This window comes from Syngnathus leptorhynchus, chromosome 7, assembly GCF_054491065.1.
Source record: "Syngnathus leptorhynchus isolate UIUO chromosome 7, UIUO_Slep, whole genome shotgun sequence".
Taxonomy (NCBI): domain Eukaryota; kingdom Metazoa; phylum Chordata; class Actinopteri; order Syngnathiformes; family Syngnathidae; genus Syngnathus; species Syngnathus leptorhynchus.
Window position 1 is genome coordinate 3893702 of NC_141201.1, and position 27979 is coordinate 3921680.

Genomic DNA, 27979 nt, shown 5'->3' on the forward strand with positions numbered 1-27979 from the left:
CAGAAATTCATGATGCTCATCAATGAGCCACTCCAATCAACAGAGGTCTTCCGGGGAGGAGGAGGAGTATGGTGGGGAGGAAGGAGGAGGAGGAGGAGGGTGGTGGGTGCACCTGCTGTCCCGCGCCTCGCTGCAGTGAGATTTGGATCGCAACACAGTGCGGAGCGGAAGGAACACCTGCCGTCCAAGCAACACGCTTTTCAAGGCGGGGGGGTGTGGGGGGGTTCCACCAAAGAACATTACAACGATGCCCCGTCTGAGCGGCGGAGGCGGCGGGTGCAGCGGCACCCTTTTCTCGGCGTGCCTTCTCTCCGTGTGTCAAGCCCTGCGGAACTGCGAGGAGGTTCAGTGTGCCGTTGGCCAACAGTGCTGCACGCCAATCGTCGCCGGGAACGGGAGCAGCAGCGCCGCCGGAGGTGGTGGTGGAGGAGTCGGAGGCTCAATGGTTCGATGTTGTAAACTCCCGATGCACATCTTCTTCGACAACGTGGGCTGGTTCACGCGGAAGTTGTCGGGCATCCTCATCCTGTTGCTGCTCTTCGCCATGGGCTACTTCATCCAGAGGATTGTGTGCCCGAGACCGCGCCGTCACCCGCACCAGGACCGCGGGGAGGAGCCCTCGTTCTTCCACGGCCATGCGTCCGCCTCTCAAGACTCCCTGCTGGACCGCTACCCCGAGTGCAACCCGGTAGATTTCGCCTCGCCTAATTTACCAGCTTACGATGAGGTCAAATATTTGCCCACGTATGAGGAGAGCATGCAGGAGATGCATCGAGACCGCTCCGACGACAACTTGTTGGCCGAAATCGAGACGAGAAGTCCGGGTAGAGGAAGAGCGGCCGGGCCGGAGGCTGGAGAGCACAGACTGGATGTTCTGGAGGGGTCGGGAGGGCAGCAGCCTAGCCCAAGGACATCTCGGAACTCTGTCTGACGGAAACCACGTGCATTAAGACAATATCCTGTTATTATTTTGATTTGAATTTTACTCTCAAGTGCAATTTTAACAGCGAATGTTGACAATAAAAAGAGAGACAACAATTGCCTTTTGTATGCAAATACCCGCCTGGGTTATGTCAATGTGATTAAAAACAAAATGATACATTTTTGTGTTGAGACAAGCAAGTTTTAAATCATGAATCTGAGGCATTTTAATTGTGGGTGTTTACCAAAATGATGTAAAATTTGCAGAAATCAATCAAGTTCAATTTCAATTCAAACTGCCATCGACTAACATGAATACTTCAAAGTCTCCTGTGTCTTATCCAGGAAGAGAGAGGAGGGGGAGGAAGTGGACTAGCAAGAACCATCATTCATTCTGCAAGCATTGCTTGCCTAATGAAATATGAGGTGACCTTTTTGCAACAATCCCAAAACTACTCTTGACACCGCATACATCATAGCGCTATGATTTATGTCCCGCTTACGTGGATTAAATAAGCAGAATGCCATTTACTTGAAGTGAGTCAAAAAAACAAAAACGTTTTTTTATTTTTTTCCCCTTTAGAGCATTTCACAATTAGAGAGCAGTCTGGTTTCTTCTTCAAAAGTGTGCAAAGCGAAGCGTGATCGCAGTGGCTCATGTAATCCAACACTGGCCGACCATGACTGATGGCCTTGCTCCGCCAGAGAGAAATCTGTGGGTGGATGGGGTTAGCACTTAGAAGCACAAATCCATGTTTAGAACCCACTTAAGGGCCAGATGAGAGGGGAGTAAACCCCCCCCCCCCCTCACCCTCCCCACCAGCACCACGGCCCGAGAGAAAGTGGTCATTTTACGAGGCTTAAGAGGTGTGAACGCTGAGTGACTTTTGAACATGTGAGACGACATGAGCGTTCTCAAGTAGCTTACATGAAATTTTAACAGAGGGTCATATAAAACTGACATCTTCCCATGGCAGGACTGGGGGGGGGGGCAAGGTTGAGTCTCCATTTTCCACAAATAAATGTTGAGTACGGAGAGAGGCACAAGAACATAAACACAAAAAGGCTACGGCAGAACTTGGCATTGACTTTTATGTTCATCATTTTAAGTATTTGTGTGGAATGTATTTTCTGATTGCTGCTTTCAGTTTTAATTATTATTATGAAGATTAAAAAAAAAACAAAACTAAAGGGACACTTGTTTTGTTGAAAGATTTTTTAAATAATTTTTCTTCTTGACTAGAACCTGTAAAAATATCTATCATGTCGTATAAACACATCACAAAACAAGATTTAAGAGCAACGATGAGTCTGAAATGATGAGAGGAAGGCCACAACGGTGCATTTTGCTGCGGAAATGTCACGACTACGCGGAAAGGTGCAAATGTCCGTCGTGTGTTCCCGTGTGGCTAAGGCCGTATTATGAGTACAATGAAACCTAAGACTGGACAATTATTATCCACTTTGGGGACCAATAATCCCTGAATACCTCAAGAGTTTTTTTTTTTTCCTCAAACTGTGGCTGGTCTCTCATCCATCTTGTGTTAGGTGTATCATTCAGAAAGAATAGGTTTTTTTTGTTGTTTTTACTGGACAGCCCGAGCCTTGGAGAGAATCAGAAGATTTCTCTTGACATTAACGCCGCTGGGCCAAGTTGCTCCTGACGGAGGCGTTTGCAGCTTTCTCTCTCTCTTTGGACAACTCCATCTCAATCTTGGCTTGGATTTTTTCCCAATCCACTTCAACCTAGGAGAAAGACAAGCCAGTCAGAAAAGCCAGTGAGAAACATCAAGAGAAGGCTAATTTCCTGAGCTCTATTGCCAGTATGGAACTGATTAAGGCCGCAGTGTTTGTATCAGATTGAACGTGTAAACCGTGAGTGAAAAGCTTGTAAACAACAGGAGACTGTTAGACCCCCCCCCCACCCCCCCTCCCCAATTGTTAAACTGCATGTGATTGCTGCCCGAATCAATTAACGTGAAGCAGCAAATACAGAGAGGCTGTTTCCGCTTACCCCTTTAGCGTATTGCAGGAACCTCTTATTGGTCTCCTTCCTGCCAAATGTCTGCAGGAACTTCTCTCGATAGGCCAGCACGGTGTCTACGTGGGTTTTGTGCTTGACTGCCAACTCAAGCGCTCTGGAAACACACCAACGAGGCTGAAGTTTAACCAACACACACTGACAGAAACAGTTGCTCACCTCTCCCAGTTGAAGAGATCAATGTTGACTTGGATGGCTTGGTAGATGAGGCCCGCTTGCAAGAGAGTGGCCTCGGCCTCCTGGACCTGCCCGCTGAATAGCAGCAGGTGAGCCAAAGATGACTCCTTGGACGGCTGCTGCTTGATGAAGTTGATGTAATGCACTCGCGGTAACTGGTGAAGTGTGGAGGAAAAAACGTCGGCGTGAAGCGCCGTGTGTTCATTCCAGACAAAAAAAAAGCCCGACGCTAACGGATCCATTAATGGATGCTCTTACCTCTCTAATGGCAGCGTAGGCCATCTCCGCTGTGGTCAGCTCTCTGTTGGCTATCGCCATGGCAGCCAGACAAGCCCACAAAGACTCCTCCTGCACACGAGAGGAAGTGCGACGAGACGAGAACTTTGAACGGTGTGGCATCAGATCAAGCAGACCGAGAGAAACCCCAGCGTGAGTCGGTTCCGCTGTATTACACGCGTTGACATGACAGATGTGTGGAAGTGCTCCGTGTTTCTCTCATTCCACAAAGTCTGACAGCCATTTTGGTGAAACCCACGTCAAACAAACAGACCTTTTCTTCACGCAACGCTTACGAACGTAAACAAATGTGTCACCGCCTTTCGTCTCATTAAAAATGGAGCCCATCAGCTGGCCAAAGTCACCGCTGTGTATTCCTCCCTTTAATCACCGTCTATTACCACGACAAACGGCTCTAACGACAAACCGCCGGCTGGAAAACAACACCGTCATCGCTCGAGCAAATCAAACCAATCGCAGATGAGATTGTGTGTCACTGCGTGTGTGTGTGTGTGTGCTTGCGCGCATCCAAACACGCTTTGCATCAATCCTTCGCGACAAATGGGATTCCGGGAAAAACCGCCGTGCCACCAAACTCTTACCAGAAGTACAGCTGCGGGGAAGGCTTTTAAAAAGCTCTCTTTATCCTCTTTGTCCCCGGCTTAGCTCTTGCTACGAGACACGAGTGGTTATCGTGTCATTGCTTAAGCGAAAACAAAAGAAAAAAACAAAAAAAAAAACGTCTCAGCCCTTGAAGAGTCCATACGTGCATTCGGGTGGAGGCTGCGTGTTCAGTTACGAGTGAGCTCCACGGGGCCTCCACGCAGCAAACGGTGTCACCGGGCTAATTGAAGGCTAATTAAAGCCTGCTGCTTCGGGGCAATAAACCTGTCCGCTACCTTTTCATTCCCGACCGGCTCGTAGACGAACGCCCGCTCGAGGGTGACGCACACCCGACATATGGATATGCCCGACGTCTTACCTTGGCGAAGCGGCAGAGGCGCAGGGCGTCCTCCCAGCGTGCCGAGCTGCTGTATTCGTGTAGGAGCCCGGCGTATGGAGGCACGCTGGTGTAAAGCAAGGAGCCGTCGCGTTGGCGCAAGCGCACCTTGGTGTCCACGTAGCTGAGAATGTGCGGCGCGTGGCTGAACTCGCTTGGAAGTGGAAGGAGACGTGTCAACACAAAAATAAAAAAAGATAATCACCGTCGGAGTCTTACCTGCCATCTTTTGTGTAAAGTGTTTTAGGAAGTAGCTCTTTGTCGATGAAGACAGCATTGGGGTAGTACCAAACGGTGAACTGGTTGTCTTGGACGCCACACAGGACGTTTGCCGTGTTGTTCCAGGCCATGCTGTGGATCATGCTACCTACGACGGACGTACGACAACTTTGACAGTTGAAAGCGGAAAAAGATGTTTTCAGGTCGGATATGTTCAACTCGTACCGATTTTGCAGATTTTGGGCTCGCGTCCGAGGTAGCGCACAGAAGTGAGGTAAAGGTCGCGGTTCTTGTCGATCAAAGCGATTTTCCTTTCGGTGGACGGACCGCATTGGTCCAGAGCTATCTCCACCACTTCCAGCTGCACGCGAAGATAAAAAATAAATAAAAAAAGGGGAGGGGGGGGTGAGTGACAGAAGCAAGACGTACGTTTTGCACTGTGACCCGGCAGGCGTGCGCCTGCGTTTGAGTCATCTGCGTGAACTTCTTTAGGAGTCAATGCGTGCACGTTTATGTTTGAGATGCTCAGCCAGCTGGCTTCATCTCAGCTTGCTAGAAGACAACGCCACGCTGACAGCAACTGATGCTACCTCCGATTCCTTTGTGCTTTACTCGTTTTTTTTTCCTCCACCCCGTACAATGAACCCATCCCACCCTGGTGTAGGAAATACAGCGCGACAGTTTGATTTATGACATCAAAATGAACAAGAGGCAGCAGAGAAAGTCTTAATGTAATCACTTATACAGCTGAAGATTTTGTTTGTTTTTAAATTTCCACTACAGGAGCTCTCAAGTGGGTGACTTCTGCTGTAGTAAGCATTTATAGATTCACAACACAAGGCTTGAAGGAGCCGTAAAATCTAAAAATTGACAAACCATATAGGCACCATCTACGACTTGGCCAGACAGACTATTTTAGTTGTGCCACTCCCGCCGGAAAATAAGCTCGTTCACGGTCGGCTTGGGATACGCATGGTTGCATTTGGTAAGCAAAATAGAAGATGGCTAGATAGTGGACTGAGCGTGATAAAAAATGCCCACAGGGTCTGGATGAGAAAATTACATTAGGCCACCCGTGGTTGAATATATGTGAATTATAATTTTTTTTCAAAACTGAAATTCAAGACTATTATTCATGTGCACTCAATTTAGCATCTATATAACAAATCTGGTGACGTGTACTTATTTATATTGCACACCAGGAGATTGTTTTTCTCTTCTGTTTATAATCCTAAAAATAATCCCAAGAATCAGAAGTCCCTCCCACTGACGGATTTGCTTACCTTATGAGTCAAAGACTTCCCGTCACCGAGAGGTTTGCCGGTCAAGGCGTCAAAGAGAAGGATGACTAGTGAGGATTTAAAAAAAAAAAAAAAAAAAAAAAAAAAAAAAAAAAAAGAAGAAAATTTAAAAAATAAAAAGATATTTATAGGGTGCAATGATATTTATGACAGTGAACATTCTCACCTTTTTCATCACTCTTGTCACGGATGGCGATGGTGTCATTACTGAGCGAGACGCACTGAGCATTGAGCATGTCAGCCCTCATACCGGGAAATTTAGGCGAGGAGATGAGTCGGCCCTCGTAGGAGAAAATATACAAGCCTGCCCCGTCCACCAGAAGAGCATGTCTGAGTGGCAGTGAGGGGAAGGAGAACGGCAAACATAGACTTTTATATGGGTGCAGTGCGGCTATTCATCTCATAAAACCAGATGGTCGTTAGCTAGAGGATTTTTACGCGCGGCAGCGACTTTATTCGCCGTGACGTCGGAGGCTCGGCCGTGATTACAGAAATGACAAGCAATCTAATTTAGCGGTCTGATGAGTGTCAGGGGTACTGCGCTGGAGTGCTGCACAAGAGCTACTCCATAATAATCGGATTTTCCCGAGTGCTTACACTATCAGACTTATTACATGACATACTTTGACTAAGCTATAGCGCCGCTTCCCGCGTGGATGTGTGTGTAATGAAGCCTTGGAGAGGAAGGTGAGCGGATCCTATGACCGTCTTCCACTCTCCTGATCCACCAGCTCGCCGGGATAAAGCATGCGGCTCACCTCTCGGCTTGGAGAATGAGGCTGACTGTTCCCTCCTTCAGGTCAAATATGAGGGGAGTGTTCCAGTTGCGTGTGCTGGCACAAACAAAACAACACAAATATGAGAGAATATTTAAAAGGGAGCTTTATCAGGTGTTTTTCTTATTGCAAGTGGAATTGGAAATGGCACACAAATATCTTTGACTTCCTTTTTAAGCGAAACAGCTTCGAGGATGAGGAGCAGCGTTTCGCTTTGGCAACGCATCATGTGTGAATTGATGTCCATATAAGGAGGCTTATGTTAACTCTCAAAGTGGAGTAACATTATATCCCGGGAAATGGGTTTGAAAAATGGTGGCAGTGGGAATGGAGGATGCGCCGACCGACCGTGTGAAGCGCTCACTTGTAGATGTAGCACTGAAGGGATGTGGCCACGACCAGGTGCCCGAAAGCCAGCGAGGCTTTGATGACTCGATCTCTGAACTCCAACACGTCCACCGCGTCGTTCATCACATTCCTCACCTGTGGAAAAAAAAAAATATATATATATATACATATAGAATGGCACATGAAAGATTGCCGTATGTTTTATTTATACACACAGGAAGCAGTAGATCATATATCCGAGCATACGTAGGCTAGATGCGGTCAGACATTTTTATCTGCTCGGAATGTACGTACGCACGTCGCCGATAGATAAATACTTCCCTCGTAGCTCGCTTTGAATGAATGAAAGGGCTTTATTTTTTCCCTCCCAACGCCAGGTGAAAGGTGGAGTTATTTTTACAGCTTTACAAATCTTCCTCTTCTGCCCCCTCCGGCAAGGCAAATTTACAAGCAACACAAGCAAGAATTAAAAAAACAACATTAGACCGCAAGGTGGTAAATTTAGCCGGCTGATTCACAAACCACTGGCAGATGTGCACGTTTAAAGCGGCCCGGGTTGAGGAGGGAGACAGAAAAGTGCCTGGCAGGCTGAAAATAAAGTGGCCGATGACCCGCGTTTGTTTGGCTTACACAAACTGCACTCAGTAAAGATGCCTGATCCTGTTTTTTTTTTTTTTTCTTTCTCGAGGTGTGTATCCCTTTTCTATGGATGTTTGGGCATGTTAAATGGGTGTAAATGCTACTTTGTGGTCAGCTTGACTTTAAACAGTACAAAATAGGGAGGCAGCTAGACAGGGTAGCCATTGTCATTGCCTGGCGAACGGGCAGGGGCTAAATATAATATATGGCTACAAGAAGTCTGAGCCGATTTTTTTTCTTGCATACGTATGCAAGTGAAGCACGTGAGGTATACAGGCACATTGTAATGGCATGACCTACAAAAACTAGCCCAAAAAATAAAAAAACTTAATCGAGATGGTAATGCATCGATTAATCGGCGATTATTATTCTGATGATCGATTTAACTAATACGGAGTCCACCATTTTTTTTTCTTTTTGGATTCACATTTGAAAGAACCATCTCGTCACACTAGCGTCGCAATCTTACGTCATCCTACGTAAAGCCAACTAATGGAAGAAAAAAAAAAAACAATTCCGCACTCGTCACTTTTGTTCAACCTTGGCTGAGCTCTGTGCTTATTCAAAAAGTCAAGGTAGAAGTTTTAATCCATCTGTTGTGTTGAATCTCATTTCATTTGGCAGCTACAGCCAACAAAGTGTGCGAGAGTGTGTTTGTGTCTACCTGCATGGTTTTCCTCTTGGTGAGACTGATCATAAAGTTGTTCCACTCCCAGTGCTGCTCCACCACATTGGCAAAGATGACATGGCCGTTCCCGCAGGCCCCGGCCACCTGCGTGCCGTCAGCAGACCAAGCCAGGCTGAACACGCTGCCCGTGTTGGGTTTCTCCAAAGCGTAGGACCACTGCCAGGAGGAGGGGGAGGAATATCATCATTAACGATGATGGCCGCAATTTCTTTTGGGAGCGCTTGGAAGCAAATGGAGGTTTATGGAGGAGGTGAGCGGCCGAGTGAGAGCAGATACCCCCGTGCGCATAATGTAAACGCTGCTGGAAACAAGTCCCAGCCAGTCAATCAGCGAGCCGTGATGAACTGCGAGACATTGAAGGAGCGCTCGGCCCTGCCAAATCCAGCAGTTGCGCTCGTAAACATACGCTCTGCTATCCTCATCTATCATGCGTGCAGGGTGCACGGAGAAAAGCACCAACGGGGGTCTGACTAACAAAACATTGTTTTTTGTATTTTTTTTTTTTTTTAAATCGGAATTGATTTAGTGGTGAAGCCTAAGGGAAGAGTAGCTCCATATAGGTGTCACATGTCAGAAATACTAACATCCTTTAAATAACAAAAATCAAGCACCCCCCCCCCCCCCCCCACATGACTACAATCAGGCTTTATTTGGAGCTGAGAACTGTGCCAGGGTTGCCTCACCTGTCCCACAAGCAGGAACCTTGAAACCTTCAACTAGCCTAAAACGTAGCCCTTTTCTGGCAACGGTGGGTGGACAAGTGCAGCTCAGCGGGCCAAGAGTGGAGAAAAGAACCTCAGTGTGTTGAGCGCGGGATGCGAGGTGTGGCCTTATTTCCGGTAAGTCGCTACAGGTTAGCTGCTTTGATCTGCTCCTCGTGTTCCTCAGCTGGCTTCCCTCCCACGTCATATTGAGACCAAAAATACTTGCGGCAGAAATAAGAAACGACGCTGCAATGTGGACAAGAGACAGTTTGTTATACTTAAATGGAATCGCCTTTTAATTGCGTCCCCCTCCCCTCATGGCAGCAGGGACTATTTTCCCTTTTTCACTTATAATTTTTTTTTTGGACATTCACAACACGAGTGGAGTCGTGTTCGGGGAGGCTTCAACGATAATGATGGACGTCATTTATTCTGCAGCTAACGTCTTGAGATGGCCCACTCTGTGTTAAAGCACCCAAGGGGGCAAAAGGGGAAAAGGGGGATGTCTTGATGGATGCAGCTGGATGCGTCCACCAGATTGTAATGAAGCAGGACATGTGATACCTGCCAAAAAGGAGTGCTGCTGGATTCACGCTTACCTAATGCTTTTAACACATTGAGCCGTTTTACTCCCGCAAGAGTCGGCCAACAACCCGGCATTTGAGTGTGTGTGTGCTGGCGCATCGCTGCGTGTAAAAAGAGAAGAAGGGAGGGGGGGGGGGGGGTCGTCATCTTATGTGCGGACAATATTTATGTGCATACGTGACTATATGTGAGGAATAGAAAAAGTTTTAAGATTTAAGTATAGGGGGAGTGTGGACAAATGGACAGAAAGAAGAGGACAAGTGGGGTTGGGAGGGGGGGGGGGGGGGGGCATTACTCACTGGTCACCGAACCCCTCGACTTTCTATAATGGGCAGCTTTGTGGCCAGAGGGAAGGTGACAGACATGACGTGTTGCCCAGCCAAGTGGTGGGAGTGATCCCTCAAACTCACAATGAGCTCATAGAGGTCGACGACGTATATACAGCATCACATGCGGACAAACATACACATGCAAGTGTTTGTGTCGCGGCAGAAGACGAGGTCTGGTAATCCTACGCTTGAGACCATCGCTCCAGTGAGCAGAGCAAAATATATAAAAAAAAAAAAACGCCCACGCATACATCCTGTGTGTGTTGACACATGTGTGTTAATGTGACTCAGACGCGCATACGTTAGTTGCGTGTAGGTGAGAAAGCCTGGAGTGCTGAGCTGCAGAAATGTACCTCTGGGATGCGGGAGTGTTACAGGAAAATAATGCAGTGATGCGACTTGAGCATCTTCGCCTCATTCACCATTTTATAATTATTGTTTCGAATGATTGATTTTTGTATAAATATTTTGTTCCAGTTAATAACTGTCATATGCCGTTAACTGAAAAAAATATTATTTTAATTGAATTAATCATACTTGGATATTATAATTCAAATAATTCCACAATAATCGTTTGCTGACACCCACATCACTCACCAGGGCTAGGCCCCGCCTTTTAAAGCGATAAACACACAAAGTCATAGATTGATAGGAGAACATGCTGAGTGGGCAAAAATAAGATATCCACCTCACATGCATACGATTGGTTTTGATCACGCAAAATCAATGTTCATATAATATTTGATTAATCGATGCAATAATCAGTAGATTCGTAGGCTACTTTAACAGCCCAGAATAATAATACGAATAATAATAAATCAGCATAGATGTTTTTGTGTTTTTAGTTCTGCTACAAAATTAGATTAGTTACTCTTAGTTTAGGCCTGCATGGTTCATGGTAATGGGGGTGGACCGGTCTGGAACTGAGGCCAGGAAGGGGTTAATGGCACATGTCTTCACTAATAGCTCCCTGTGGAGCGATCTGCTGATTCAGGCCCATTATGTCTTAGGCATTAAATATGTCTGTCGGCGACCACTCAGCGCTCCGCCGTGCACTGATGCAAAACAAAATGCTAATCGGACAAAGGGTCAAGAGACCTCCCCACCTCTGATTCTTACGTTGCCCTTCATCTCTGGCACTCCTGTCACTCTGAAGAAAATACTTTCAACCGCTATTAGTGTTAATGGGTCGGCCCTTCTAACCCCGCTTTGAATACTCAAGCCCGAAGAAATGTTAAGTGTCGTAACATGATAACTACAAGGCAATTAGCCTCCAGTAGTGCCAGACCTGATTCATTTTATTAGATCAGAGTCATTGGTAAACAAGGCTATGGGTGTTTTTTTATTTGGATTGTTTTTGCATTGTTTTAACCATCTATAAATCTTTGCTCCATAAATAACTCCAAGGACAAACATTTGAATGACACTCCGTAAAAACACGGATGTCAGGTGTCAATAAAAATTCATGCATTATTCAAAGAGAACTTAAGAAAGTGGTGAAAAGGGCACAATGATGACAAGGCCAAGCTAAAATCCGTGGATAGATTTCCGCTTTCACCCAGAATACCCCCACCGCCACCACAGATTTTAATTCGCTAAATTTTGCCTAATCTAAAACGTCAAAACAAAAGACCGTCAATGTAAAAACACAACTCCCTCACAACACTCATGTACATCTACGCTAAGACGTGCTACGTTACTTGTTAGCCGAGTATTGCGCGATTGGGAGCCAAACTAGTGGAGGGTTAACAACCTTACATAAATCACAACAGCTGGACGACGCTCGGCGAAGCCAGCTGGCTTCGGTTTGCCTGCGGGGCTGTGCGCGTGGGACAGGACCTGGCAGTGCAGGTACAGCGCGTAAATCCTCGCACACAATAAACACAACACACATGTGCGAGTAGAATAGACACTAGACATATATAAAAGTATCTGGCCATAAACAGACGGTGTGTGTGAAAACGCTGACGCCGTAGCTTCTCTTTTAAAACCGAACCGATTGGGTAAGGTGCGAGCGGGGAGTTGGGACGATTTAGAAATTGTTTTGAGGTGGCTTTGGATAAGGTTTCATTGATCTTTGGGTGGGAATTACGGAGGCTTGTAAATGTCAGCTTGCAGTGACCCCTCAACTCAAAACGGGGTTGGCTACAAGGATAAAGAATCGGTACGGACTATGTCCGGAACCGCTGAGACCCGTACGTGTTGATTGGGAACCACGAGTATTAATTTTATTTGATCAGCATTCAGTAAAAAAAAAAAAGGGCAATTGGACACCGCAAGGGAGTCAATGGGTTAGCTTAGCATTAGCAAGCTTGTATGAGACGATACAGATAATTTACTGGACCAAATCAAGGAAAAAAAAAAAAAAAAAAGTATTTTACCATTGGCCTTGGATCCTAAAAGTTGAGGTAAGCAATTTTTAACTAAAAAGGATGACTTGCTTTGTCAAAGTCTGTTCCCCCCCCCCAAAAAAAAACTTTCAATTTGAGTCGGGGAGAAAAATAACGCCACGTGGGGTAGTACAGTTCTACATCTGTTCATGTACTCAATATTCAGTACACCGAGTACACTTGCCATCTTCGGTGGCACTCATCAGCATCAAACCAACTTCTTAAAAGTGGAGGAGGACGAAGCGGGGGTGTTCTACAAATGTCCGGCAGATAGGCCGGACTCTTGTGATTGCAGAGTGGCACAAGTTGGGAGCTTTGTCAAAAAAAGGGGGGGGGGGGGGGGCAAGCGAGAGAATAGATAGAGCAGGAAAGAAAGCACAAGGGAGTGAGTAAGAGAGAGGGCAGGAGGGAGGGAAGGGGGGAGAGAGAGAGAGAGTAATGATCTGCACATGGTTTCATGCTGAAGCCTCAACATAGTAACCATAGACACATGCTGGGGCCTCCTGGGACTCATCAGCAAGACACAGCTGTGAGCTGGACAGCAGAATTCTATTAGCACCAACTATGTGCTCACACATGTGCTTACAATCTCTCGCAAAACACACACACGCACACAATTTCGGTATTTGGTTATGGTATGGCACGCCGCAAAAGGTTAAAAACAAACTAGACCCTTTAGCTAACTTTAACACCATGTTGAGAAAGTGTCAAGATGGAATAAAGTACTAATCGTTTGATCGGGTAATTATCTAAGTTGGGAGGGACGAATGGGATGATTCGACTTACAAGTTGAATTTGTTTTGTGACCGGGCTTGTATCTCAAATCAACTCTGCAAAAGTAAAAATCTGTTTCAACGCTTCACACGCCAAAACACCAAAACGTTGATTTAAAGAAATACAGCACTCTTAAAAAGAAATGTAAATAACAAATGACAATTATTTTAATATTTGTCGATTAATCGGATTTTTGATTTAAAAAAAAAAAGACTATTTTACATTGAGGGTGCACAAAGTCAACTAAGTGATGGGGGAGGCATTCGCCAAATAATCGGTGGAATAATTGATAGGATAATCGATTCTAAAAAAAAAAAAAAAAAAATCGTTAGTCACAGCTCTTGATGGAAGCCAAATCTCACACATACACACACCTTCATGTGCTGTGACTTTAAATGGCGCGGCCAAGTGAGTATCATCTTTTCTTGTGCCTCACTTCACTCTCTCTCTCGCTCTGTGGTGCGCAGCAGCTGTCTCTCTTTCTTTCTTCGGCAACCGTTACGTTCCAAAAACTTCACTGGCACAATCACTTGCTCTTTTTAGTCATACTGAAGAATACTTTACAGCCAAACAATAAACAAAAACAAAAAAACAATCATAGTTGTTTGAAATAAATTAAGCATAGAGTGAATGATGCTGTGTTTTTACTATTCGAATCCACTTACACTAAGGGGCTAAGTGGAGCAGTGACCCAACAAAACCAGAAGATGGCGCTCTGATTAGAAAAAAACTACTTTCTGTGCATGGCAGCTAACACATTTATCCAGTCCTAATGGAGGTTTGAGTGTCATTGTCTTTGCAAAGGAACATTTTTTTTCCATCCACCAGCAGACAATGTCTATGTCTATTTGTGTGCCAAGAAGTGGGACAAACACACACTCACACGCACCAGCGCTTAATGAACTCAAAGTTGGCAGCAAAGTTTGAAAAGATACACAAGTTGCTAAAGTCCTATTCTCCAGTCGCATTGGTTACCCAGTGACACCCTCTTCACACCTTTTCATCGCCTCTTTTTCTGCGAGTGTGACATGTTTGTTTAACAAGTGGCGCTTGTGCTTGGGCCAAGAATGATGAATTTGCCAGCAACAACACAGAAACTTGAGGGAAGGAGAAACCGACATCTTTTATGTTACACCCAGCCTTGGTGCATAGGCCAACTTTACAGGATCTATTGCACAGCCCCCCCCCCCCCCCTCCAAAAAAAAATCCTTCCAACGTCTTTTTCATGATGCTCTCGCTTTTAGTTTCCAACAAGGCAGGCCTTTAGCATAACTCGAGAGAGGTGTGAAAGTAATATCGTGTCAAAAAAACAATTTTTCATGAAAACTCCCGTCGTGTACTTTTTTGTTTGCTCGATTGCACAAAGCTCAACCCTCAGTAAAAAAAAAAAAAAAAAAAAGATACAAAGTATCTTAAATTTCATCTGGATGATAGTGAAGTCTCCGAAAACAATGTTAACGTTCGTCAATGGAGCTGGTGGCGTCAAAATGTGCTACGGAGAAAAGCTGATTGCTCTGCTCTCGTCCTACAACCTCCAGTCTGCCAAGAAGAAGAAAGGGGGAGTGCAGAAAGCAAGAAATAGGAGGCAGGAGCAGACTTGTAAGGGGAGGGAGCTGGGTCGAACAAAAAAGGAGGGAAAGAGAGGGAGAGAGAGAGAGGAGTGGCCCTGTACTGTAGCCTGGAGAGAGGGGGGGGGGGCTGCTCTGCTGCTGACTCAGGATTCTCTTTGTTTGACCACACTCCCTCGCTCTCGGTCTACTTCTCAGTTACACACACTCCCAAACATACGGCGCTTTTTCTTTCACGTGACGTTTTTCTTTTCATCCAACCCGTACTAATTATTTCACTTTGTCGACCCCCTCCCCCTGTTTTTCCAACCCCTTATTATGCATTTCTTTTCGCTTCCTCACCTCCCACAATAAACGCCCCCCCCCCCTCTTCTCGTGTGATGAAAACAGATAAATGCGCGCTGAGTAATAAATCTGCAGTGGTTTCTTTTGGCGTTTCATGCACCACCAACGGTGGCTCACTCTGCGCTGTTTTATACCTTTCCAGCGGCGGCCGTGTCCAGATGTGGGTTGGCGGCTGGCATCAAACCGCCAAAAAGCGGGTCAGGTATAAGCGCCCCTAATGGAAGAGTTATTGGAGGAGAAGACAAGGGTGAACGCAAGCATGTCACACGGGATGAGAGGCTACACGGCCCAAAAAAAAACGAGTCAATGCTGGCTGAGGAACAGAGAGAGTCAGCATGTGAAGTCACGTTTCCACCAAGCGGCTCAGTTCAGGATTGGTAATAATTTTTTTAATTTTTATTTCCTTCCACAATGTGGTGAGCAGAGGGGATGGCTACGTGCGTATCAACACACTGCTATGAACTCCGAAGCTTCCGATTCAGGGCTGTGACGATTCATCGAATCAGTTGAATAATGAGATGTCCCCCACACGTGGGAAAGGAGAGCCACAGTTGTAGATGTGAGTCAAACACAGTGAGCACGCTAACGCAAAAAGTTGCGACTGACCACCGCATGATAATCTTCATAGGCCCCGCCCCCCTTCTAAGTACATTCATGTGGATAGTCCTGAGTACTTTATACTTTGGATTTTAATGTGTGTGTTCAAATACATCTCCAAAGTGTTTAAAATGTAGGCTTTGAAATTTTGAAGTACGTTTTAATGATCTTAAATGTGTTTAAATTGGGTAAACTTTTTTTTTTCTTTTTCTAATTAGGGGTTAGGGAAGGCCATAAACGGAGTTTCATATAAGCACACCACAAAACGACTTACTGGACAGATTTGTTGCCAGAAACTGACATTTTCTGTCAGCAAAGTACAATTTCTTGACTTGTATGAATTGAGTTTCTCATGTTAAAAATGTCTTTCGAGTTGCAGCCACCTCTGGGGAAAAAAAATGAAAAAATCCCCGGTCATGATAACCGTGCTCTTGTAAAAGCTGAAAATTGCGCAGCGTAAACGAATCATAAAATAGCTAAAGTAAACAGAAGTTACATTTATGGCATGGTCGTACAGTTGAGTGTGGGGGGGAAGAAGAAGAAAAAAAAAAAAAAAAAAAGAAAAAAACAAGTGTCGTGGAGGGAAGAGGGGCGGAGAGAGTATCGGGAATGGGTTGGGGGTAGGGGCGCAAGTGGGAGATCGCCTGGCACAATGAGTCTTACTTGTTAGCCAGTGGCAGTGTCAGAGATCGTGACAGGGTCCAGACGCTAGACACCAGCTGCAGCGCCTCGTAAATAGACCGCTGTCTCGCAGGCACATTTGCACGGCAGCGGCGGCTGCACACGCACGCATGCAGCAGCCAGGCATGCGGGCACATGCTTATACCAAGGGAGGCACACAGACACTGACTTATTGTTTCTCCCCCAATCTTGTTTAAAAAAAAAAAAAAAAAAAAAAAGGGACAGTGGACCCCTTTGTATCGTGTCTTGTTAAAGCTCCCGTGAAGAGAAATAAACTCTGCATGAACAAAAAAACAAAAAAAAACCTCAATCTTAAGCCAATGAATATGTAACAACAATTTAATGATAGCAACAATTTTTCTGGGAAAACAAAAATGGGCCGGGTGCCCCAGGTGTACTTTTAGCTCAATGTAAACTTGGTCTCTGGACGCTACTCTGATGTGATAATAATAACGGGGGGAGAGGAGAGCGGAGCATTTAAGCTAAAAGAGTGGAGCCGGACAGGAGGTGAAGGGGTTAAATGTGCAGCGCCAATCCTGCTGAGCCAGCAGTCGTATTCAAAGTGCAAGGTTTCATTGTATCACATACAGAATGAAACTCCTTCCCATTAGTCATGCTCGTAAGTAAAAAAAAAAAACCCACAATCAACAGTGTCTTTGCTCATGACAAGTTGTGTTTAAACTCACACCCGCAATTATTGTGACTAAATTCACACTGTACGGCACCGAGATGGAGTGACCTAGTATTTTTTATTTTTTTTTCTCTCCTCAATTCCACACTCCTTTTTCAGCAAGCCTCCCACGCCACGCTACAGTACACGCCGTCTCGGAGGAGCTTTAGGGAGGAGAAGGCAAGCGTGCCCTTCCTCCAGTTCAAGCAGGGCAGAGCCATAATCCTCCTCCTCTCGTCCTCCCTCGTCTTCATCCCCGGGACTGCCTCGGGCGAGGCGCGCACCGAAAGGAAAGGCGAGTGGCGCTGCCGTTTGAAAATTGGGACCGATCGACCGCATAAACAAAGCCATAATAAGGAAGGGTGAGGTGACTTGGATGGTTGCAAAAAATAACGACATAAATTGTATTCGCTGCTGCCCGTTTATAGTTTTAATGGTACACTCGTTTTATATTTTGGTCTGGAGCAAAAAAGAAAATTGATACAAGCTGGCCTCATTTGAATGATTTCATCAAGTTTGCTGCAACAATCTGGAAGTTTTTCCACAACCTACTGTAATGCCCCCTCTCTCTTTCAAAAGACCAAATGTAACTTTAAAACCATAAGAGACTTCCCCAGACTCCTTCAGATATTTATATTCTATGAGTGATATTATCCTAACCTCTCCGAAACACCGTACCCTTCTTGAGAATATATATGTTGGCTCAGAAGGTTTTTTTTTTTTTTACACTGGAGGGGAAAGTTACCATTTGATCCTAATTAAGTCAAAATGGAGCATGAAATGCCGTGTGATCGGCACACCAGAACGCGCTGTTTGTTTTCATTACAGCACGTTTCGATGCAGCGCACAGTCCTTGACATCGACATGTAAACTTAAAAGAAGAGCGACAACATGTCCCGTGAGGGCGACTCACGCCACCGACGCGGTTTCTGGCCAGATGTTTGACGAGAATAAAACAATTAGCGGTACCATTTCCCCAATGTTACTTCATCTGGAGTTACGACACACACACACTCGCAGCCGACAACGAGGAACTCTAAATCTGCCACGCTCACGTATGTGGTTCTCAGACTTTGCACGTGTTTTCAGGAATTAGCTCCCAAAAAAATGAAACTCCTCTTGTGTGTGTGTGTGTGTGTGTTTGTGTGTGTGTGTGTGTCTGCACCACGACGAAGTTAACAGTCACCAAGGGTGGCAATTAAAGTAGTTTCTGAATGATAGAGGATATAAATTACGTGCTTACCCCGGTTTTGTCGCAGAGTCGCAGAGTGTTGAAGGAGCCCACGGCAAACACTTCTCCATCTGGAGCCCAGGACAAAGAGGTGACCGGGTAGTCGTGTGACAACGAGAAGTAAAGCACACGGCCAAAGCTGTCCCACACCTGTTGACGAGGCGAGCGGGAATTTTTTTTTTTTTGTACTGTGACAAAAACCACGCTCCGGTATGCGGATAAAATCTGACCTTGTATTTACAGTCCTCTCCTCCCGAAAGTATGAGGTCATTGACGGAGTTCCAGTCCACTTTGAGAATGACCCCGTCGTGCGCCTTCCACTAGAGAGAGACAGAGATCACAACTCAGCATTACTGTCATCACATTGCCTGTTAAAGCGCAAACGCGGAATGTTTGAAACACTGGGGGGATTTTTTTGGATTTTTTGTTTTATATGATGTGTAACGGTGAACAGGTATTGACATTATCTCTCCGTTACGTTTCTTCTCTGGCTACACACCTGCTATCTTCCATACGAGACTATATGGACCAGAGGAGGGAAGCAAGCAACATAAATATTCATGGCCGTCTATGTCAATCACGCTGAGCTATATGATGCGAAAATTTTGTTTTTTTCCATTGTGATCAACGATTTGAAAATACCTGTATGACTTTCGCGCTGGGTTGCAGAGGTTTGATGACCAGGTGTCGACCTGATGTATAGAGAATCCTCTCCGAATCCGGGCCCCAGGCCACAGAATACACGGGAGAGCCTGTAAGAAGCCCAAAAAAAATGAACTTTCTTGCCGATTTTCAACCCAAGACAAACAGACGGCTGTTACTGAGCGAATGCACATGAATTTACAGTCTGCGATGCATACATGTCTTTTCCCGTATTTGACAAAGGAAAATTGAACTCTTTTGGCCACGCCAGTGACGAGAACACCTCACTGTCCCTCGGGGGGTTCTCGTCATCTTTCGGCAGATAGAAGTCACGGCAGCTGTGCAAAGCCGCCTAACCTCCGCAGAATAGGACGCGAGTGCGTGGTTTTACGAGTCGAGGTTGCGGATACGCACGTGCAGAGTGCGGGCTGACATTTAACCTCGCTCCAGGTGCGCGTGGTTACTCACAAATGCAAACGAATGACGACGGAAACAAGATGGGGGGGGGGGGGGGGGAGGCTGAGAGAAGCTACTCATTCTTGCTTGTTTTGAATATTGTCTAAGTAGGAAAAAAAAAAAGTGTTGTACTTTTGTGTGTGAGTGAACTTTTGTGGCTCTGAAGTGCAGCAACACCTGCAGTGATCTAAGAGCCATGTGGACGAGGGCCCATCTCTGCAGTGGTGCTTCTCGATCCAGGTGTTTAACACATCTGTGGGTCTGTTCGGCATCCCACAACCCGGCAGCTCATGCTTTAAACAGCCCCTTCAGGAGGAGGAGGAGGAGGGGGAGGGCGTTCCTACATATATAGTGGATCAGAATTTGTCATTTCCCCTCGCCAAGTTTTTCCACAGCGCCGGCCATTTAACAGGAGTGTGCCATCCATTTTCCAAAAAGGCCTCCAACGGTTAATAATTAATAAGCCCAGAAGCCCAATTGATCAGTTAAACAAGTGAGCCGAGTGCAATGAAAACTGGATTGAGATGCGTTTCATTCATCGGTAGTCTCTTGGTGAGACGTTAGAAAAAAAAAAAAGTCCCAATAAAGGTTTGAGACATTATGATGAATCTTATGAGACTGAAGCTCAGGGAGCATTAACTCCAAATGTTTATGAGATGAGAGGAGGAAATGGAAGATATTTCAACACAGGACGTGACTTTACTTCTATCTCGCTACATACATTTTTCTTTATTTGAATTGCTTTCAACTAATTCTTCAAATCGACATTCCCTATCTAACTCACCTTGGTTTGCTAGTGTTGAGCGTAGCATGCCACTTTTGGACCAGTTCTTGATCTGCCCATCTTCTCCAGCTAAAATGGATGTTAATATTGAAAGAAAAAAAACAAATGACATATTTCACGGTTTTCAATCTGACCACCACCATGACATTATATTAGGCTGGTTATAATGAATGGAAGTTAGTTGTACCTGTGATGAGAGCAGTTCCATCATGGTTCCATCTGCCTGCGAGAACAGCTCCTTTGTGAGCCTCAACGCTCTTCTCGATGCGTCCCGACTTGGAAACGAGGTGGAACTTTCCTGCAGAGACGGCAGGGAAATCCCTATGTTGAGTGCACACATTTTCTACTTAAGATCGCGTTTTTATTTTTACTGATATTTCTATGGTTGTTTCTGAAAGGCATCGTGATATAGTTCCAATGCTTTAAAATACATAAAAACTTTGCAGTTACATGATTATGATCAAGACTTGGTGGACAAGAATGACAATTTTCCAAAACAAAAACATCAAGATCAACGTGCTATGTAACTGCAAATGCACTACTTGATATTTCAACAGTGTCATCACTTATTGGTTAAACTATCTTGAAAATAAAAGTGACAATATAACAAGAAAAATGAAAGCTGCAACAGGGAATAAAAGCTGAGTTTTCATGACTCACTGGTCTGCCAGAGAAAATTGCTGCCTCAGTTTGGGGGGGTGTGCTTATGCAACCCTACACTGTTATTAGTATTCTGACCACATGTTGCCTGACATAATAGTACATCCACATTCTGTGCGTTTGTTTCTAATGCAGCCTGAAGACAGGCAGCGCTTGTTAAGTCGTTTTACAGTAAGGGTCAATACAGAATTAGCACTGAAAGCAAAATACAAATCACAGGACATGTTCAACTATATTAAAAAGTCATCCTCAATTGAGGCGTTCTGGGTTTGAATTTCACTTCAGTTTTCCTTGCTTTTGTGGGTTTTCTCCAAATTGCGTGTGAATGTGAGCGGGAATTGCCTATCTATAGATATGTGACCTGTGATTGGAAACCAGTACAAGCTGCACACTTCCTATCACCCAGTCCGTAAATGCAAATCTGTGAACCTGAAGGCTAGCGCTATACAGCAAAAAACGAATTCCTAGAGGATACAAGCAAAAGACTTGCCATCAGTGCTGGTTAGTACAGAAATCTCAGCTGACGTCTGCTTCTTGCCACTAACTGTCTTAGGAAACCAGTGCAGGTCAATGGGGTAGAAGTCCTCTGGCAACTTGACCACCAGACTGGTCTCGCTGGTCAAAAGGTTCCACCTGAGGATCTGGTGGTCTTCACTGCAGGAGTACAACTCATCGGCTGTGGTCCAGCCAAGGCAGCTCACTAATTCTCTATGTGAGGCTAATATTAAGGGAAATGATCAAATCACATTCGTAGAGCAAACAAATGCAACCAAGCAGCACCAATGCAAAGAACAATCGGGAAATAAAAAGGATATGTTTAGGTTCCTTCAGTAGCGATGTTTTCAATCGCATTGTAGACGTTTGTGTCGTTATTCCCTGTGAAACTAGACAAGGAAGCAGGCATTTAGTGACAGCATGTTAGCTGTCACTGCTCGATCACACCTAGCACACGAATATTAGTTGAACATCAGAAAATGTATAGAGTAAGGAAAAGGGCGAGGTAAGTTGCTGCCGTGAATTTACGGTGTTGACAGTGAACTACAGCGGCGTTGTTGCTACGTTACCTGACTCTGTTGCGAATATCGAATCCTCTTATGTTGGCGGAGTCTCGGCTGTGACGTGATGCTAACGTTAGCTCGGTCTTCTGTTTAAATTAGCCATCGTTCTGTCATTAAAATGGGTGAACGGGGGCGGTAGTCTTTCCCCGAGTCACGTGAAATCCACGAAAAAAGTTGTTCAGTAAAGTAGTCGAGTTGGCTGACTCAGTTCGCTATCGCAGGTATCTGGTGGCCATTAAACTGGGTCACAGCTTCACGGGATGAAATCTCGCGAGAGTTCACGGTCACTTCCTTGACAACGGATATTTCGAAATACAGGATACTGTAGTGGCACATAATCTTGTTATTTATCTAAAATATAAGCATGCAAATGATGTTCGAAAAGAGAAAACGCACGTGAGATAACAAAATCTAACAATATAGGGTGTCAAAATGACTAGTGTTGATGTTTTGCTCACGTAACTAAGCGAATGTTTACAATGTAAACGAAGTAAAAGTTTTTTAAAACAAGACAACAAAATGGGGGGAAATGGCCGACAATATACAGTTGTAGATTTTAAACTGCATGGGCGTTTCGATCTTTGTTGACGAACGCTTCTGGTTTGCGGAGGGAGTGCGAGGCAGAGTTGGCTTCGTCCCCTTTTTTGAATTTTTTTCCTTTGCCCTTTGAACGGTCCATGGTGCCTTGCGTCAGTTTATAACGCATGTGGTTCGACAGCGCAGTTTAGGCGCCATTTACAAGTTGGACTTCTGCAAGTCGGCGAGCCGCTCGACATGTTACCGATTTGAATTTTATGGAATATTTTTCACCTATTTTGGATCCGCCGCTATTTTTCCCAAGCAATATTTGAACCAGGGAAGCGAGTTTTGACAAAGATTTTACAGAAGGTACACGAAGAAGCCCGCGAAAAATAACTTCGTCACAGGGTTCCGTCTATTTGCTGAAATGCGTCAATTCAAAATCGGATTTTTCAACCACCCGACAACACGTTTATAATCTAATATCAAAAGCGTAAATGCGTTATGTTAACCGAGGCGAGTTTTGTAGTCCGACGTTATAACGCTCACAAAGCGTTTTTTTTTTTTACGTTTCGAAACTCATCTTAAAAGCAACACGGCAGTTTCCAGCTCGCTCATGTCAATACAGTTAGTTAATGCTTGTGTGGCTACTTATGAATCCGCGATACCTCGAGTCAGTGAGCGGTAAAAAAAAAAAACAACAATAAAACGAAATGTAACTTTTAAGGCGACTTGTAAATAACACAAAAAAAAGCATTTTCAAAATCGCGACAGATAATACTGCTTCCGCACCATTCTTCTAAATAATCGTTTTAGTGGCTGAAGGTTAGCCGCGTTGCTTTTTTTTTTTTTTTTTACAATCACGGAGGCACTAAACAGTAAATGTAGCGACGTGAAAATATAGTTACGTGGCAAAAAAAAAAAAAAGACGCATCCTCAGACACTCGACTAGTTTGTATTTGCGGGGGGGGGGGGGGGGGGGGGGTCATATCGCTGTTACTGGGGGTTCCTTATTTAACCAGTTTGCGTAATTTTTAAATAATCGCAACGTTATTATTCGTTTTTGAGATTGTACAGACTTGAGAGTGAAGCGTCCAATTTGGGAATTGGATGGGGGGGAAGCAGTTTGAGCCTGCATAAAAAAAAGTTTAAAAATAAAACATACTTGCAGTAATATTGCTATTTTCGTAAGAAAATGCGCTTCGACTATGACCTATTTTTCACTGCTACACCACAGGAACAAGGAATTAAAAGTGTTAGATTGGCGAATTTATGAACTAAAACTGACCCCATTAGGCTACTCTTACAAACAGGTTGGGGAAAAAAAGTCCCAAAGTGAATGTTGACCATCACAAGACGGGGGGAAAAACCCCCCAGAAAGATTGACAGGCTCCAACCCCACTCACCGATATGCCTCTTTGCCTTTTTTTTTTTCTTGTAAACCAGTGACCCCCCCCTACACCCCCCCCCCTCCCTTAGACTTCAAATCATGCCATCTAAAAGTGTAAAGAGCTCCACCGCGGCCGCCGCCTCCAAGTCAGTAGGAGGAAAGGGGTCGCAGCCTCGGGATGACTCCGAGGACGAGCTGGACGTAACCCCCCGAGGAAGCCGCTCCGATGGCCAGGGACAGGAGGCACCAGCACCGACGCCGACAACTGGCAAGTAACAAAGGCTTGCTTTTTTTTTTTTTTTTTTTCCCCCTCTCCTTGTGTGTATGCGTGTCTCAATCCCAAAACAAGTTGTCTTCACTCCGTTGTGTTAGTGGCCCATTTGTGGTGCATCATTATTTTTTTCCCCCCCTCTACTCCCGACTTTAGTTAATAGAATAGCTGCTTTTGTCCGTTTTGGAGCGCCGGTAATCAATATTAGTATAATCATTTGAGGCGTCGAGTGTTCAAGCTTGACTGGTAAATTTATTCCTATTCTTGCGTGTTGGTAGTAGATAGCGCGAGGGGCGTATGTTTGTTATTCTGTCATTAATGTGTGATTGTATTTGGTGGATGCGACACTCCTAGCTAGTTTGGGCAGGTCGTTTTGGGGAGGGGGGGGGGGGGGAACTTTGCTGTGTTGGAAACAAAACAAGAAGTTTGCCCCCCCCCCCCACACCCCCTCCTGATTTTGAGCCACTCTGTCATGAACAAGAAGGGGAAAAAAAACTGAGAGGAGCGTTGTAGTCTGTATAACTTGTTTGTTTTTTGGTGCTCCTCCACCCCTCCCCCACCTGAAAGCGCTCCCTCGCGCACACAGTTGCAGAGTGGTGAGAGGGGGGGAATAAAAGTTGTACTTTTTTTTTTTTTTTTTTTGCCTGTGCCACAGATCCGCCTGTCGGGGAGGCGGCCGAGGCGGTTGATAGTCGCCCTTTGGAGGAAATTCTCGGTAGCATCCCTCCACCCCCGCCCCCAGCCATGACCAATGAGCCAGGCGCTCCTCGCCTCATGATAACGCATTTAGTCAATCGCAACTTCAAGTCGTACGCAGGCGAGCAGATTCTGGGGCCCTTTCACAAGGTACGACCCCCCCTCCTCAAAACACACGCACACACACACAAGCACACGTCTAATTCAGCCCTGCATGACACATGGTGTTTTGTTTTGAACGTTGTGTTGACATTTAGGGTGCATATCTTTTGTAATGCAAATTTTCATGTAATGGCAGACTCAAAAGTTACATAGAATGTTCTGCATCTTTTTTTTTTTTTTTTTGCTGTGTTATTTATTTATTTATTTTTTACATTTGAAACTGGGGAGGATGATAGAAGATGTGCCCTTTTAATTTGGTTTGTGCATCTTTGAAGTTATTCTGACTTAAAGGATGTGTGGATTTTCACAAATTGTTTTTTCTTTTTTTTATCATTTCGGATGATTTTGTAAATGTATGTAAGAATAAAAATATTCTGGCTACACCCCCTTCTAACACACACAATACACACTCATGGTCATCATGTAGTGTGGACTGTACAAATGTAAAAAAAAAAATAGTTTAAACATTTACAATGCTTTCTATTTAATATGATTATTTTTTTCTACATTTATTTTTAACCCTTTCCTGTTCCGCAGCGCTTTTCCTGCATCATTGGTCCGAATGGAAGTGGCAAGTCCAATGTGATCGACTCCATGCTATTTGTGTTTGGATACAGAGCTCAAAAGATCCGATCGAAAAAGCTGTCGGTGCTTATCCACAGTTCTGATCAGCACAAAGATGTGCAAAGCTGTACCGTGGAGGTGCATTTTCAAAAGATTATTGATAAGGTATAAATCCATCCAATTATTCCTTATGTTGCTATTATAAGACACTCACTAACTATCCTTCCATAATTTGGAGCCCAAAGTGGAAAAATTGGGTTTAAAAAAAATTCTGTTATTATTTTATTTGAGTTTTAAAGCACTTTCTTACATAAATGACTGAACCTGGATGCATGTCAGTCAGGGAAGTAACATTTACCACCCACACACAGTCACACACCATTGATACGGTGCTAGAGCCTTCCTTTTATTATTATTATTATTATTTATTTTTTATGAGATTTAACTGCGTCTTCTTAGGCTATTAAATTGTTAGCATTGGCAAATACAACCTTTTTTCAATTAAAAAGTAATTTCACAAGCTTTTAAACATGGACAGTAAGAGCAAGAATTAGCTTATAGCTGGTGTAATATTAAATCTCTGACAGGGGAGTGTACATTTTTGCTGGGGCCACATTTCTCAGTTTTGTTTTTTCAACACAAAGTGAAATAAAATAATTTTCTATGCAGGAATTGTTACTTAGTGCTTAAATTTGATCACTTTTTTCTTTCTTTTGAATGTTGGTGTACACAACTCAACTCTCTGGGCTCCAAAGTGAAGTTTAGATTAAAATAAAATCATGATTGCAACAGTTGTTGTATTGTTCTAGATGTATATATTGTAGTGATGATTTGAAATGAATTCCACTACTTGAGTCTATCTATTTTACCTCTGGTGTGAGCATTGTGCATACAACTTTTGTCAGTTGTCTTTTGTGTAAGTGAATCTATGCGAACATTTTTTTACATTTTTTATTTTATTTTAATTTGTATTCATCCAACAATGACTTTTTGATGTGCTGAGCTGCCTGATTCTCTCCTGAGCTGTCGTGCCCTAAACTGCTGTGCGTCCTTTGCCCCTCCCCCCCTCCCCTCTCTGAGTCAGGAAGGAGATGACTACGAAGTCATCCCCAACAGCAAGTTCTATGTTTCCAGGAGTGCCAACAAGGACAATTCTTCGGCCTACTATATCAATGGCAAAAAAGCCATGTTCAGAGAAGTGGGCGCTTTGCTACGAAGCCACGGCATCGACTTGGACCATAATAGATTTCTCATCCTACAGGTAATCTGCCATTTATTCCCTTTTAGTAAACCATATTTTTTTTTTATTTTATCCTGGCTAGCCTGTGACATTACACTCACTCTGTGCGGGATTTCCTGCTTGTACAGTCATTTCAATGTTTGACTGGCTCTTTTGTCTGTGGACTGGACCTGTTGCTATCACAAAGATGGCCTTAGAATGCTCTAGCAGCGCATCATGGTTTGATACATTGTGCAGAAAGTGCGAACCATTATTTGCTGCTTGAGAATTTTAAGGAAATGCAATTTGAAATAAATATGAGGATTTTATTTTATTTATTTTTTCCTGTGGGAGGAGTTTAGGGGAATCAAAAGGGGGCGGTGACATTTCTCGTCCTGTACCTGTCACGCTTTAGCAGCACGTAAATATTGGCGTGATAGATGAGCCCCAGTATTAGCAGTGCTGCTTCAGTGTGGCTGGAACAAACATCTACCATCAACAATTGATTTTCCTACTGTATGTCCTGGCCTTTCTTGTCTTTTTTTTTTTTTTTTTTTTTTAAATACCTGATTTATTTATTTGATTGTATTATTATTTTTTTTTTTTTTAATTGTCAGAGTTTGAAAGAGTTTGCCGGTCACACCGATTGTGTTACACGTGTGTGCCGAGCATCATTACTGATTAACTCGAGGCTCACCGGGGTGATGCTTCATGTCAGAGGAACACCAAATGGCCGATTTCAATGTGCTGTCACTGGAATTCTAATTGTTTTACACGCTGCGCGAGTTTCTGGTGAACATTTCACTTTTTTATCCTTCGGTGTGCCTTTGTGGTTTGCTGGGTGCTTACAAGTGTCTCACTTCCCCCCTGTGTGTGTGCGCGTGTGTGCGCGTGTGTGTGCGTGTGTGTGTGTGTGTGTGTGTGTATTCATGATGACTCTTGCTGTCCTTGGATGTTAGATTTTCAGCTCAGCCTGTAACATGGCTGCATGGCTATGGGAAGAGGATTAGGCTTGTTCTCCAAGGTCACTTTTCCAGGCCTCTGGCTAAGGGGAAGCTGTCTATTTAGTGCACCGGTCAGAGCAGGATGACATGGGGGATTTTTCGCTTCTGCTGGCCTTTTATTTTTATTATTATTTATTTTTATACATAAAAGTTATATGTGACCTGACACAAACTCACAAGTCCTAAGATGCACAGAGAGAGCCATTAGGTTTTTACATCATCTAAACTGAATTTGTGTTTAGCTCGAAAAAAGTCTTACCCAAGGCTCTTTTTTTATCAAATGAATATAATTTA

The 27979-nt window shown here is 44.4% G+C and overlaps 3 protein-coding genes and 1 long non-coding RNA gene across 4 annotated transcripts in view; 3 read left to right on the top strand and 1 right to left on the bottom strand.

Moving 5' to 3' along the window:
* The first annotated feature begins 141 nt into the window (after positions 1-141).
* c15h3orf80 (chromosome 15 C3orf80 homolog) lies at positions 142-1226 on the top strand. The gene has a single exon (XM_085916730.1). The coding sequence runs from the start codon at positions 248-250 to the stop codon at positions 929-931; it is 684 nt and encodes a 227-aa protein (XP_085772856.1). The 5' UTR covers positions 142-247; the 3' UTR covers positions 932-1226.
* ift80 (intraflagellar transport 80 homolog (Chlamydomonas)) lies at positions 1050-22187 on the bottom strand. The gene is made up of 20 exons (XM_085916727.1): positions 21867-22187; positions 21615-21686; positions 21293-21511; positions 20330-20440; positions 20143-20211; positions 18903-19012; positions 18491-18580; positions 18273-18410; positions 8363-8542; positions 7076-7194; positions 6694-6768; positions 6102-6265; positions 5918-5982; positions 4860-4995; positions 4635-4782; positions 4398-4569; positions 3398-3487; positions 3122-3294; positions 2936-3059; positions 1050-2667 (listed from the first exon to the last, which is right to left on the bottom strand). Exons 2-20 carry the CDS (start codon positions 21652-21654, stop codon positions 2557-2559), a joined length of 2334 nt encoding a protein of 777 aa, XP_085772853.1. The 5' UTR covers positions 21655-21686; positions 21867-22187; the 3' UTR covers positions 1050-2556.
* On the top strand, positions 16894-19385 carry LOC147054206 (uncharacterized). Its single transcript, XR_015066722.1, has 3 exons — positions 16894-17391; positions 18289-18421; positions 18504-19385. It is a non-coding gene; the product is annotated as an uncharacterized LOC147054206 (long non-coding RNA).
* smc4 (structural maintenance of chromosomes 4) overlaps positions 22173-27979 on the top strand; it is a 13253-nt gene continuing 7446 nt past the window's right edge. The window contains exons 1-5 of the mRNA XM_085916726.1: positions 22173-22748; positions 23826-24037; positions 24696-24886; positions 25436-25627; positions 26547-26723. Coding sequence (XP_085772852.1) covers positions 23869-24037; positions 24696-24886; positions 25436-25627; positions 26547-26723 — 729 coding nt within the window. The 5' untranslated portion in view covers positions 22173-22748; positions 23826-23868. The remainder of the gene's footprint in view (positions 22749-23825; positions 24038-24695; positions 24887-25435; positions 25628-26546; positions 26724-27979) is intronic.

Bases quoted from the DNA above. Each gene is read 5' to 3' on its own strand.
- c15h3orf80 (XM_085916730.1), top strand. From the start codon at position 248: ATGCCCCGTCTGAGCGGCGGAGGCGGCGGGTGCAGCGGCACCCTTTTC.
- ift80 (XM_085916727.1), bottom strand. From the start codon at position 21,654: ATGCGATTGAAAACATCGCTACTGAAGGAACCTAAACATA. The intron at 3,060-3,121 runs GTGAGCAACTGT...GTGTGTTTCCAG, and splicing joins GATCTCTTCAACTGGGAGAG to AGCGCTTGAGTTGGCAGTCA. The intron at 2,668-2,935 runs GTAAGCGGAAAC...TCTTTCTCCTAG, and splicing joins TCCTGCAATACGCTAAAGGG to GTTGAAGTGGATTGGGAAAA.